Here is a 14,754-nt window from a genome sequence, read left to right on the forward strand (position 1 = left end):
CGCCTCGGCCTCCTGAAGTGCTGGGATTACAGGGGTGAGCCACTGTGCCCCACACACATATCCTATTCTTAGTTGTATAGTATTCATTTCATTGTATAGGTGTATTATGTTTCCTTATTGATAGCTATTTAGATTATTTTCATTGTTTAATTAAAAACAATGTTTTAGAGGACAACTTTGTGCTGGTGAAATGTACTTTTAAAAATTAACCAATGTTTACTTCTTTATAGATTGGTAATTTTCAGCCCTTGTCATAGGAGAGACTGGAAGTAGCTGTGTCTTCTCAACCTTGTTACTATTGAGATATTAGATTGGAAAATTCTTTGTTGTGGGAGGCCATCGTCCTGTGCATGGTAGGATGTTTAGTTTAGTGGCGTCCCACTAGATGTCAGTAACACAAGCTCCCTACTAGCTGTGACAGCCAAAATGTCTGCAGACGTTACCAAATGAACCTTGGGGTGCAAATTTGCTTCTTCTTAGGGCCACTGGTACAGAGAGCACTGCAGGTTTACACAGATGAACCTTTTTCCTGACTGAGGAGCTGCAGAAGTCGGATGTAAGAGGTGTATTCCTTGGGGTTTGAATGGATGCCAGAAAAGGGGAATTGGAGAATGGCTGTAGGGATATCTCATAGAGTCCAGGGAGAACATCAAAGCTTTGGGAGCAAGTCATAGTTGCCAGAAACCAAAGCAATCCAGTACGTGTTCTTTCATACATTTAGCAAATGTTTGTTGAATGTCTGCCTTCTGCTAGTTACTATGGTGTGGGCATAGGTATTTCATGTTGAAAAAAGAGATGTGATTGTTACTTCATGAAGCTTGAGATTTAGAGGTAGACAAAGATGTGTGTATGTGTGTGTGTATAAAATTATAATCACCTACATGCTATTAAAGGAGGAGAACCAGGTGCTAATGAGAGAATGAAATATGGGCCTAATTTAGAAGGAGGGTGGTGAAAATGTAGTCAGTGAAGGCTTCTAAACCTGAGTGAATTTTACTAGATTTGGGGGAGGGATTGATGAGTGTTCCAAGTGGAAGGAATAGCATGTATTTGAAATTACCAAGGTGGGAAATATTCAACTTGTCATGGAATGGAAGGAATGGCAGTTCACATGGAAGATGACTGAATGAGAAAGGAAAAACAAATTTAGATTAAAGTTGTAGAGACAGTTAGATATGGAGAGATGGGCCACATAATATAGGGCCTTGTAGATAAAGAGCTGGATGACATCCAGAGTGTAGTGGGGAGCTATAAGCAGTTGAGTGATTTACAATCTAAACTGATTATTTACAGTCTAATTATTCTGGCTGCTGTGTGGCATATGTATTGAAAGGAGGTAAGAATATAGTTAGGGAGACCTGATAAAGCTGTGGTAATATAGCTAAAGCATAATAGTCATCTATTATGACTTTAATAATATTAAATTGATGACAGTTGAGGTAGAGAGAGACTGTGAAGAAATTTTGGAAGTAATTAATAAATATTGGTGATAATTTATAGATGGTGACAAGGAGGAAGGTGTTCATAGTGACTTGTAGAATTCTGGCTTGAATTAATGGGTTCAGCTGCGATTACTGTGATGGAGACTACTGGGTATGGAGCATCCATAAATGGGGGTCATAGGGCAAGATTGAGTTTTAGATATACTAAGTTTGAGATACGTGTGACATATTTTATTAGTGATATCAAAACATATATATATATAGTGTGTGTGTATATATGTATGTGTATGTGTACATGTGTGTCTGTGCTTATGTGCATGTATCACATACTGTGGTGTTGAAAATATGAGTCTGGTGCCAGAGGTGAGGTTGTAGATTGGAGATAAAAAGTTGAGAATTGCTGGCATATAGATGAAAGGGTTGCCTAGGAATAGAGAGTGAGAATGTATTTTGATGAGAAAATTGGGTCCAGGGCTGAGCCCCAAGAAAATGTAACATTTAGAGGTTGGATAGAAGAGGAGGGACAGGCAAAAATTAAAAGATGCTTGATAATTAGGAAGCAAACTGGTAGTATGTGATGTTATAGAAATCTAGCATTGTTTCATAGTGCAGTTGGGAAGGAATTATGGTTGGCTATGTCTAATGTTCTGAGAATGCTAGTAAAGCTACCCTCTTGGCAAAAGCTCCCGAGTTATACTTTAAACTACTCTTAATTTCTTACATACTTGGGAAGAGGTTTTAGCTGCCACTGGAAATTGGAGCCTAAACAGGGAAAGGATCTCATGAAAACATGTAGCCTATAGATTTAGGGCAGTTTTGCTTACCTTTTCTTGAAGAAGCATAGCCCAGAAAAACTGTTCTAAGAGTAAACTTTGAGTACAACTGACACAAGATCAGCTCTTAGGAAACAGTCAATAGCAGCGTGATGCAAACATGAATGTTTGTCTTGTTCTCTTTAATGTTACTCTTTTCCGTGGTGATAAAACATTTCTTTGTATTTTATAAATCAGTACTACTTCAAAATACTGCAGACTTATCTAATTTGTCTAATACATTCTGTTCACTAAATATGAATATCAGAATTTGAAATTTTCTATTTACAGTGTTTGAGCCATTCTTCTGGACATTTCATTTTTCAGTTCTTCCTTTTGCCTCATCTTAGATCACAGCAAAGATACTCATTTGTTAGTAGTGCCAGGAAGCAGGCAGTTTCCATGGTAACTGACAGACCGAGTTTACTGTGGAAATTTCCGGAATTAACAGAGCTGCATTGCAGAAGGATGCATAAAGCAGTATTCATCTAGAGATCGTAACAGTACGGACACAGAAGAACAGTTGCAGTGGTGTGCAGGGTATGTCTTACCTTTATTTTCCTGTCTAAGGAAGATTAGTCATATATATGTGTGTGTGTGTGTGTATATATATATATATGCTGAGGAGACAGTAAAACAGCTTGGGGCATTTTAGTATATGCTGGCTTGATAGAGTCAAAGTTGCTTAGGAAAAAGAAGGAAGAAATGATTTGGGAAAGAAGGTATATTTGATAGCATTGGGAAGAAATCAAGATCAGATGATTGAGGGAGAAGAATGTGATAGTGAAATAAGAGGAGAAAACATACTTAAAACTAATTAAATAATAAAAGGTTCTTACAGATAGCGGTTCTAGGCACAAGAAGATATTTATTTATTGAAGGAAAATAGTAGACATTGTCAAGTTTGAGAAATCAAGTTCTCGTGTCCAGGAAGAAGAAATCTGTTAAGATAATTACCTATTACTTGCTGAAAGATAGGTAGATATGAGAGATGTCCAAGATATTAAACAAGGAGGTTTGCTGACATCTTAGTGTACTTACCTCAGTGATGAGAGAATCCTAGGAGGGTTTCTGCCCCTAATTCCACTCCCTGTTGATTGGTGGGGGATTTTCAAGAAAAATTCTGAAATGTATCTTGAGATTAAATTCTGGAAACAAAACTATAGGATTTGGGCAGATAATTGAAGGTGCCTGTCATACAGAGCATAATTATAAATTTGAAAGAGAAAAAGGATATAGAAAATATGATTTAGATTATTTGCATGATAGGTGCAATTTAGGTTGCTAGATATCATTTGGTATCATTTATATCATGTAGCCAGCAAACTACAGCTCATGAACTGAATCCATCCTGTTTGCTTGTATTTGTAAGTAAAGTTTTATTGGAACATAGCCACACCCATCCCCGCAAAGCCTAAAATATTTGCTATCTGGTTCTTTACAGAAAAAGTTTGTAACTCGTGATTTAGATGGTGTACTGGATTTTTCAAGGCTTCTGTGAGATTACCACAAACTTGGTGGCTTAAAACAACAGAAATTTATTCTCTCACAGTTCTAGAGGCCAGAAATCTGAAGGTGTTGGCAGGGCCATGCTTCTCCTGAAGGTTCTAGGGGAGGATCCTTCCTTTCTTTCAGCTTCTGGTACTGCTGCTCTTCTTTGGCTTGTGGCAGCGTAACCATAATCTCTATCGCCTTCTTCCCCAGTGTCTGTCTTGTGTATCTCTATCTTCTCCTTTTCTTTGTTTGGTCTCTTATAAGAACAGTTACTTTATTTAGTGCCCACCTAATCCAGAATCTCTTTTTTGAGATCCTTAATTTCATCTGTAAAGATAGGTTACTTTCTGAGATTCTGGATGGACATATCTTTTGTGTGTGTGTGTGCAGATGGTATTGAAGAACTGGGTTTTGGCTTAAGTCACATTGTATATTAGGGATAGCCAGTTCTTAGTGTTTTCTTTGACCTGCTGGAGAAGATATTAAACCAGGTTTCAAAGGCAAGGTGATAGAGGCATAGTTGAATCATAGAAGATAGCTTTTGTGACACAAACATAACCAGTAGAGTAAAGGGAGTACTAGAAAAGTCACAGGAGAAAGACGACTAAAATATTCTCAGAAAGCTGATGAAGACCAGTGCCTGATGCTTCATATCGTTCTCTTCTTGTCTCTTCATATTTTTCTCCACTTAACTCCCACCTCCAAAAAAACAACAACATGAATTTGAAATTTTAATGAAAAATAGTTGGCATGAAAACAAAAATCACAGTTTTGAGGGATGGCTCATGGCTAAATTATGGCACTGGGAAATATATATATGATTCAAAAGAAATAGACTTAATAAGCAAGTAGAGGAGTGGCAGTGTAGAAAGTATACACCAATGTAAAGACCAGTGAACCTGAGACTTGGCTGTTGTTGAGAGCCTTCTTGTCATTGTGGGAGTATACAAACTGTTGGCCTAGGCAGGAGAGAAGGTCTGTGATATTTTTCCTCTTCTCATATGGGCATATTTGTAAACCATAATAACAGTGGTAGATATCTATCTTTGCATTCCCTGGAAGTCTCATTTACGATATTTGGGTATATTCTGAAATGTTTAAAAAGTGATGAATTCACATGGTGAAGAATCAAATAGTAGGCAAGGGATTCCAGTGTAGGTGCTGGAGCTGCAGAGAAAAGCCACCTAATATTGCCTATATTCTCACCTGCACACTTTGAAATGAAACTTCTGATACAGACTTTATGGAGATGATCATCAGAAGAATTAAACAAATGGTTAAGCCAAATTAGGGTTCACTAAGAGTAAGTAAGCAGTACCAAACTAGCCTAATATACTTTTTTGAGAGTGTTACTAGGACTGTAGAGCAGGAGTTTGGCAGAGACTAGGTGTATCTTGATTTCAACCTTCATGGGCACAGAGGAGGAAGACGAAGCCCAATACAGTATTTTCAGGAAGTTTCTTAGAAGGACAAGAGTGAAGTCCGCGTTTTCTTTCTAATCAAATTCTGTTAGTCTGTGACCATGTATATTCTGAACACCAAATTGGAAGCCATGGGAATGAAAGTTTTTCTTTTCTTCCTTTAGCAAAACATTTGAATTGTCTGCCTAAATAGCTTCATAGAAAGACGCAAATTCCCTTGAATCCAACTACAACTAGACTTTAACTCTTAATTTTTCTGTTAGTATCATGAGTATATGATAACAATATCATAAGGAACTAGAATAAAATCAGGTGTAAAGCATAGATTGGGATTAAATTAAGCTGGTTGATCATAGTTCACATGTACAGGCTAAAATTTAAGCAGTATAAGGTACTCATGAATACCCTAGATTTCAAGTCTTTGTATGATGTAAAATGAATGTGTCTATCTATAGAATTTATTTCTATAAAATTGTTTTCCTTTTCTCGTTGACATGTTTAGGTAAGTGTCTCAAAAATAATAAAAGTAAGCTTGAGGATGTTTAATAAGTAGGTGTTCAAAACACAACTCACATAGTAATAGTACTAAGAATTAGCTAACAGATCACAAATGAAAAGTCGTGAGACTCTTGGTTTTTAATTTGCTTTAAGAACTAAATTTCTGACTTTGTAAAAGCAATTTGAGGTTTGTAGTGCAAAATGATATATGAGTAGCAGTGTCCTGCTAAAATATTTGTTAAGAAACATAGATGAAAATATGAAACACTGAAAATTAAGATAACTTAACTCCCTATAGGATCTAATAATGGATTCTAATAGTAACACAGCCAGAATAAGGAAAATTTTTACCTAGGGTTTCTTTTATAGCAGAGGCTTCATCCCTTTTCATGTTTATTTCTTCTCCTGCCCATACTAGTAACTACCAGAAAAAAACTGGGGAGGGATGGGAAGAGGGAGGAGAAATGGATGCTGACGAATTCTTATCTGGGAAGTGTGGTCATTATGAGTAAAGTGTTCTAGGTAGAAGTAGAGAAGGATTGTAGTAACAGTATAGTGCTGCTGTGCTGCCCAGTATAGACTTAAGGATTGTATTTTTCTGTTGCTGTTGTCGGTTCAGAATACAGTATTAGAGACCAAGGAAGTTGGAGAGAGGAGAATTTACCATGGGAGCAATGAGTGCTCTAATTCGTAATATACTAGATCTAGATATCTCAAATCTGCCTTTGAACCATAGGCATGTAATGGGCAAATCCCTATCAGACAAGTAGAGTGCAGCCCAAAGATAATCTTCTTTTTCTTTCTCTCCTTCTCTCAACAGTTTTATCGAGGTATAATTGGCATAGAATAAACTGTATATATTTAAAGCATGTCATTTGCTAGGTTTTGACATATGTGTACATCTGTGATGCCATCACCATAGTCAAGTTAACATATCCATCATTCCCAGAATTTCTTCCTTCTCGTTGTAGTGGGTTTTTTGTTTTTGTTTTTTGTTTGTTTTTTGAGATGGAGTCTCACATTGTCGCCTGGGCTGGAGTGCAGTGGTGTGATCTTGGCTCACTGGGAACCTCCGCCTCCTGGATTCAGGAGATTCTTCTGCCTCAGCCTCCCGAGTAGCTGGGATTACAGGTGCCCACCACCACGCCCAGCTAATTTTTGGTATTTTTAGTAGAGACAGGGTTTCACCATGTTGGCCAAGCTGGTCTCAAACTTCTGACCTCGTGATTCGCCCACCTCGGCCTCCCAAAGTGCGGGGACTACAGGTATAAGCCATTGCGCCTGGCCTCTTGTTACAGTTTTTATGTTTAGACATTTGATTTGGTTATTCTTTCTCTCTTCCACGTCTATATTTAACATACTCTATCCATCCTTTAGTTTTTTAATATATGGAACGTAGTAAATGTTTCATTGTCTTTATTAATTCTAGTATTTTTGTCATTTCTGGGTCAGTTTCAATTGATTGATGTTTTCCTCTTCATTACGGGTCATGTTTTTCTGCTGTTTTGTGTACTGTGGTCATTTTAGGTTGCGTGCTGGAGATTATTGTGTGATGGCTGTTTTTGTATTTTCATGAATGTTTTTGAGTTTTGTTCTTTGGTTAAGTTACTTGGAGATACTTTGATCCTTTCAGGTCTTGCTTTTTAGCTTTCGCAGATGAGACTACTCTAGAGGTAATTTTGCCTCACTAGTAAGGTAAAATCCTTCTAACTACTGTGTTGGATTCCAATCAGGAAGTTTTCCACTCCAATGGCTAAGAATAGGAACTGCCTTGTATGAGCCTGGGTATGATTCCCTCTTAATCCTTTTAGGTGGCTGCTTCTTCAGGCTTGTGTATGTTCCTCACAATCATCCACTGATCAAGGAGGGCCCTCTGCATATCTGTGGGGTTTTCTTTCTGTGTAGCTCTCTCTTATCCTGTACTCTGCCATGTGAACTCTGGCTACATTGGTCTCCCTAGATTCCCAGATCCTTGTCCTCAACACAAGGGCACTGCCAGGATCTGCCTAGATCCCCCTCCCTGTATCACAGTTGGTGAACTCTTTAGGCAGTAAGCTGGGGACAATTGTAGGGCTCATCTTACATATTTCCTGTCTTTCAGTGTCTGCTGCCCTTTGCTTCCTGATGATTTCCAGTGTCTTCCAGATTGCCTGTACATTCTGTTTTTTTCAGTTGTTTTAGGTATGAGGGTAAGTCTGTCTCCTGATACTTCATAGTAGGACAAGTGAAGGTGCCACATTGACTCTCACTGTGAGACGGAAACAGGAATTGTGGAACTAGGGAATAATATCTTGAAGACTTTGAGAAAGAGCATCTCCAAACAAGATATCTTGCAGGATTCAAAATAGTTTCTTACAATAGTGACTGACATTCTTAATACAGTGAAAGAAGTCATGGCGTTTATAAAAATGGATTGGAAAAATCTCAAGGAGAAAACAGACTGGATGGATAGGCAGCAAGATTATAGAAAAGGGACAGATGAGGGAAAGACATAGCTAGGGACCTGAAAAGCACTGGTAGAGTGAAATCCCTTTTGATGCAGTTGTGAATATAAATGATACTACACGACAGCAAAGGAATTTGAAGGCAGTCATTGATTTGAAAGCATACCAATTATTGAATTTCTTAAAAATATAAATTCATAAACACAAGGGAAGGTAAACCACAAACTGGGAAAATATTTGCAATGCAGGACAAGGGTTGATGGTGTTAATAGGTGAGGAACTTGTTAGTAGAAGCAGCGATAACAAAACAAACACCTGGGCTAGGAAGGCTCAGGGGTGCTATCTTAGTCAGTTAATCATCAGAAAAAAAGACACGTTTGTTCACCAGATAGCATAAGAATGTTCAACTCTAGCAGTTGAAAAGAATGATCTAACTCTAACACTTTTCAAATTGGCCTGAGGAAAAAGGTGCTGTCGACTAAGTACAGTGGGCACCTTTTGGCTGATAGTACTCCTAAATCAGTGCAGGCTTGGTACGCAGCCATTCCAGTAGTGATACCAATTATTTAATGACTGTGTTAAAATGTGTTAAGTGAAATCTGTGAGCGGTAGGTATAATACGCTATTTTTGCAACCTATTCCCATAGTATAGAAAGATACAAAGTAATATGTACTAAATTGTGAATATTGGTTTTTTTCTGGATTATTATTGATTTTTCCATTTTCCTTTTTATCTTCTACCTTTGTAGCTTTAGGAGGGATTTTAGATTCGGTAATCCAGTTGGAAAAAGCAGTTCAAGTTCTGGTCCTGCTGCTGAATTTGCACAGCAAACACACTGCATCTAATAGAGGGTAGGGGTGAAGGTAGACGATGTGGCTAGAGCTGTCCTAATAACCGTACTTGACTGGCCACTGTATTTCTTTAAAAAAGCAAGGCTACCTGCCTATTTACGAAGTCCCAGGCAGCTTTATTAGACATTGTATAGAAATACAGCTTTTCTCAGTGTCCAGTCTGATTGATGTTCTGGGACATTATGTCACGGTTCTTTGTGTGTTTGTGTGTTTTTTTAATCTGTAGGATTTCAGAAATTTCAGACTAGTAAATTAGTCTGGGTCAATGAAAGGACAACTAAAAAACAATAATTTTAATTCAGTATTAAATTTAGGTTAACAGATACATTTGTCATTTCTAGCCAGAAGATAACAATCAGGAAGGATTTCAGTGCAAATATGTAGGCTTAAAAAAATTAGTTTTCAGATTTTAATCTAACAAGATAAATCTGATATCAAAATATAATTTCTGTACATTGAATTGTACTTTTAATAAGGCCTGTATTATATGAATTCATGCCCTATATTAAGTATTCTATCTATAATCTTGCATGTTTTGAAAAAGTTAGGACCATTCATATTTCACTTCTTTTGAATGTCTGTGACATCTGTGGCAGTTTTTCCGGGTGTATGTGTGTGTGTTTTCTCTAGAACGTGGAACTGCTAAGTCTCTGGGAACCAAGAATTATTAGATGTGGAATAGTAAAGCTCTGAAATCAGGGACACCAGAGTTAAGAATTTTTTTTGTGTGTGTATTTTTTCTGTGTGTGTATTTTGTGTGTGTGTATCTTAATCAGATTGTATTGCCTTATTCATGTGTTTTTTGCGGGGTACTGTGGTATGGACTAGAGAACTTGTAGTGACTCATGAAGAAACCTTGGAATGACACATGAAGGATGATAGGAAAGTCATTCTGAGGCAGGATGCTTTACTGAATTGTTTTCAACCAGGGTATCAGACATCAGGAATGAGTTCAGGAGAATGAAAACGTGTTAGGTGCTCTACAGGTTCAGAGACACTTCTCCAGTAATGAACTATAGAAATGACCCCTGAAAGTATAGTCTTAAGATTCTATTCAAGGAAATACTTTTGGCCTGTTGTCTAGAACTGCTCTGTGGATTTGGAGACAGTTAGCATCATTGGCCCCCAGCCACTAAATGCTAATTGCACTTCCCTTTGATTGTGATGACCAAACTGCTGCTGATGCTGGAGGTGTCCGGGCACTACCTTCTTTGAGAGTCATTGGGAAATAAAATAATGCTAGGGGCTGTATTAATTAAAAGTAAGTTTGTTTGCATCTAAACAACAACCAGGATAGGAACAAATAGGGGCTTAAACCAGATAATTTATTTCCCTTTTCCATAGAAAAGTCTGGAGATAGGAAGGCTAGGGTTGGTGTAGTGGCTTCATTGTTATTGGAGTCAGTGCTGTTTTCTGCTCCATCATTCTCAGGACATTATTTCACTTCTGCAGGGCATTGAGGGTGGCTGGAGCTCTAGTCATTACCTACATTCCAGGCAACAGCAAGGAGGTTGGAGGAAAAGAACAAGAGTCTTTTTTCCAACTGAGTTAGCTCCTTTTAAGTACTGTGTTCCTATTTTCCACCTCTAACTGCAAGGAATGTTGGTGACTTAGCTCGGGCTGCAAAATACCACACACTAGGTGGCTTAAACAACATAATTTATTTCTCACAATTCTGAAGACTGGAGAGTCCAAGATTAAGGTGCTGGCAAGGTAGGTTTTAACCTGAGGCTTCCTCCCTTGGTTTACAGGTGGCCACCTCTCACTGTGAGCTCAGATGACCTTTTGCACATGTGAGAAGAGAGTGAACTCTGTGGTCTCTCTTCTTGTAAGGACACTAATCCCAGTGGATTAGGGCCCCACCCTTCATTAACCTTCATTGAACCTTCATTATCTTCTTATAGGCCCTGTCTTCAGTACAGTCACGTTTGGGGTTAGGGCCTTAACATGTGGATTTTGAGAGGGAACACAGTTCAGTTGATAGTAGTTGGGAAATGTAGCCTTTTAGCTGGGTGCATTGCTGCCCCAAGTAAACGAGGATCTTGTTAGGGAGGATGAAGAGGAGAATGGATGTTGGGTGACAGCTGATAGTTACTGCCACAGTGGCTGTTGTCTGAGTTTTCCAGGTTGGTAATGAGAACCTTGGGGTTGGAATCCTATGAAGTGTTCATTGGAGGCAGGTAAGGGTGATCTGTATAAAATAATGCACAGAAAATTATGAAGGGAAAGATGAGGGATTTTAGGAATTATTTTTATTTTGGGGAGTACATAGTAGGTGTATATATTTATGGGAGTACATGAGATGTTTTGGTACAGGCATGCAATGTGTAATAATCGCATCATGGGAAATTGGGTATTCATCCCCTCATGCACTTATCCTTTGTGTTACAAACAATCCAATTGTACTAGGAATTATTTTTGATAAAATATAGTCCCCATTCTCAAGAAAGTGATATCCCAAGGAAAAGTCAGGGAACTTTTTTTTTTCTTTAAGAGTATAATTGTAGGGAAATATTTATCAGCAAATAAGGGCAACTTTGCATCTTTATTGGTTTCTATTTTTCACCAATCTTCTCATGGGGTGTGTTTTCTACTGTTTATGTTCTTTCTTTCCTAGGCCGCTTACATAGTTTAGGACAGAAATTGATTGACTGCAGAGTTTAATGGTAAGGTTCTGGTCTGGTTCCTGTGTCTAGTCACTCCAGCACTGTATCTGCGTATAGCCCTTCTGTGGAAGCCATTGTGGTTGTACCAACTGTTAAAACAATTGCTGTGAAATGGACTCAGTTTTACTGGAAAGATTGCTAGCCCAGTATAAAGATGAATGTATGAACATGGCTTGCTGATGTCATAACCGTGGCATGTTTTTCTGTGTTTTTACAGCACTTTTTCTTTGTAAATGAGAAACTTGGAACTCTGGGTAGGAATCACATTCTCCTCTTTTAACAGCTTTACTGAGATATAATTCACGTTCTGCAGTTCACACATTTAAAGTGTATAGTTCAGTTGCATTTAGTATATTTACAGAATTGTGCATCTGGTACCTTATTCAATTTTTGGATATTAGCCCAAGTAGATACCCTGTATCACTTAGCTTTCAACCTGTTCATTTTCAAAAAGAAAAAAAGGGACTTTATCCAGGAACTATACAAAAAAACTACAGTGAGCTAAACTAATTAGTCGAGATATTCCATAAATACTAAAATTTGATCTTTAAAGTAATAGAGATAATATTGTAACCATTTTCATTCTGTAATTTCTGTATAGTAATGAAGTATCTTTCATTTCAGTTCTCAAGAATGCTAGCATAAGTATTATATAGCGGTGTAGTCATGAAAGTCATAGTACATCATCTTTACCATACTCTCTTGGTTAGAGGCAAGTCACAGGTCCCGCTCACACTCAAAGAGAAGTACCTACACAAAAATATGAACACTCAGAAGGTGGGGATCATGGGGACTTCCTGGAGCCTGTCTGCCACAGCCCCTCAATTAGCGAACACTTGATAAAATTTTGCTTCCGACTTACAAGTAATCTTAATTAACTTTTTTCCAGCTTCCCTCGGGGGTAGATTGGTGCTGTATATTTCACCAGTAATTAAACTATGCCATTGAGATAGTGTTTATTTGCCAAAGGTTATAGAACAGTAATCATTATACATGGAACTTCTTCATGTTAGAACTTTTTTCAGGCTTAATCGTCTACTTCATGAAAAAGATTACCAAGAAAAGTTTCCTATTTTTGCCTAGACCTGAGTTCCATCCTAAAAGATCAGTTCCGGCTTCATCTTCACCTAAATGGTCACTTATGCTACTGATTTCCAGGCTTCTTGTGACTCTGGATGCTAGAGTATCAAATAATATGGGTGAAAGGATTTTGAACTGAAAAGCACTTGAATGAATGAAAGCTGGTGTTATCACCTAGTATGATTTGAAAGTCTGTTACTTGGAACACTGATACAGTAAATTGTTATTTAGACCAAGTGTATGAATCTTTGAAGTGTAACTTTGAACCTTAATATTAGAACATACGATTATTCTCGGGGTGGGGGTAGATTTTAAAGTTCTAAGTTTTTGGGGAACCTTAAAAGTTGCTACAGAAAACCATTCTACTGATTGGAGAAAACATTCCTAAATTTTGCAAGAAGAAAAATAAATGACCAAGCACATAAACTTTTCCTGTTGGTTTCATAGGATCAGAGTTAAAAAGAAATCTTGATCATTTGGTATGAAACTGAAAAATGTAGTTGATATTTAATGAATTGTTTTCATTGTGTGTGTGGTTGATAGTTTGTTCCTACACATTGGGTTTGGGGTATGTGTGTGTGTGTGAGAGAGAGAGAGAGCAAGAGAGAGAAACAGATTGGTTTTACATTTTTCATTGGATTTACTTTTTTATAAAGCATGGTTAGAAATTAATACTTTGATCTCCAGGTTGAGATTTTGGAGATGATTTTTTATTTAATGGAAATATGTAATGAGTGAGCTCTTTTGTCTATGAGCCACTTATTTTTTATCCCATTGCTTCATCGAACCAGGGCTGAAAATTTCAATTTTGAATAGCACATGGCAATTTTCCTCTTAGAGCCAGCTAGCTGTTCAGTTGACTGTTCTCCCACCTCAGCATGGTATTAACAAGAACGGGACAGTATACTAAGGCACTATTTCCCAAACATTACTGGAATCATCTGGGGGTCTTTAAAAATACTGTTTTCTGACTCCTGTCCCTGGATAATTCAGATTTAATTGCTATGGGATGATACCTGGGCATTGAGATTTTTAAAATCTCCCCCAGGTGATTGTAAGGTACAGCCAACTTTGGGAATAGTTGTACTAACTGAAGATCGAGGCACTGGAATAACTAATGTTGGGTAAGATAGGATAAGAACTGTTTCTCAATGATGTTCGCAGCTCTTGGGATTCTCACTTGATGATGCTCTTTGGATAAATCCTTATCCAAGTTTGAATAAGATCTTATATTTAGAAATGAAAACTGATCCACAGAATTAATAAATGGGAATTGTTTAAGTCTTCTTGGGAATTTGTTTTTATGAATCCCATTGAAGCTATGTCTATTGACTACCTAAATCTAGATCATTCTTAATCCAGTGTGTAAAAAACCAGGATGACACAAACGAAAAACTTCAAAAAACCTGGAGGTCAGACTATTTTAGTAATTTAGAAAACATTTTTCCCACACATTAATCAGTACTAAAAGAAAAAAGTTAAAACCTATTTAAAATGTGGAAAAATTGCTTCCCAATATTTTAACAGAGAGAGACTGAGAACACACAGCATTGAGTCATCAGGAAAACTGAAGATCTCCCCTGAACAACACTGGGATTTCACTGCAGAGGACTTGAAAGACCTTGGAGAAATTGGACGAGGAGCTTATGGTTCTGTCAACAAAATGGTCCACAAACCAAGTGGGCAAATAATGGCAGTTAAAGTAGGTGATGCCATGATTATTTTTGGTACTTTAATCCATTAGGTGAAATTTCATGGTGCAGTAATACCACTGTTGTTGTGTTCCTACTTTTGTGGTAAATGTGGGTGTTTAAAAACTTGTTTCTCCAACTCCTTTGAGGGTGTTCTGTGTAGAGGTTTCTTACTGGTGGCACATTTTCTATCTCTTTGGAAACATGAGTGTATGAAGTGTGCATGTTGATTGCATTTTGGCATGATGCATTAACATGTTTTAAACTTCAGGCCCTTCTACTGCCAAGGTGAGTTCAGGCTGGGCGGCTGCACCCCTGGGAGCAGGGCAGTGCTGCACTGAGCCAGGCGGGAGC

At 37.8% G+C, this 14,754-nt stretch overlaps 1 protein-coding gene and 1 pseudogene across 2 annotated transcripts in view; one reads left to right on the forward strand and one right to left on the reverse strand.

The window, feature by feature from the left end:
* Window positions 1-14,754, forward strand: part of MAP2K4 (mitogen-activated protein kinase kinase 4) — a 120,822-nt gene that overhangs the window by 45,531 nt on the left and 60,537 nt on the right. For both annotated transcript variants that reach the window (XM_001114292.5, XM_001114330.5), the window contains one exon: window positions 14,237-14,411. In XM_001114292.5, coding sequence (XP_001114292.1) covers window positions 14,237-14,411 — 175 coding nt within the window. The remainder of the gene's footprint in view (window positions 1-14,236; window positions 14,412-14,754) is intronic.
* On the reverse strand, window positions 9,930-10,007 carry LOC114673361 (small nucleolar RNA U3; annotated as a pseudogene).

This window comes from Macaca mulatta, chromosome 16, assembly GCF_049350105.2.
Source record: "Macaca mulatta isolate MMU2019108-1 chromosome 16, T2T-MMU8v2.0, whole genome shotgun sequence".
Classification (NCBI taxonomy): Eukaryota; Metazoa; Chordata; class Mammalia; order Primates; family Cercopithecidae; genus Macaca; species Macaca mulatta.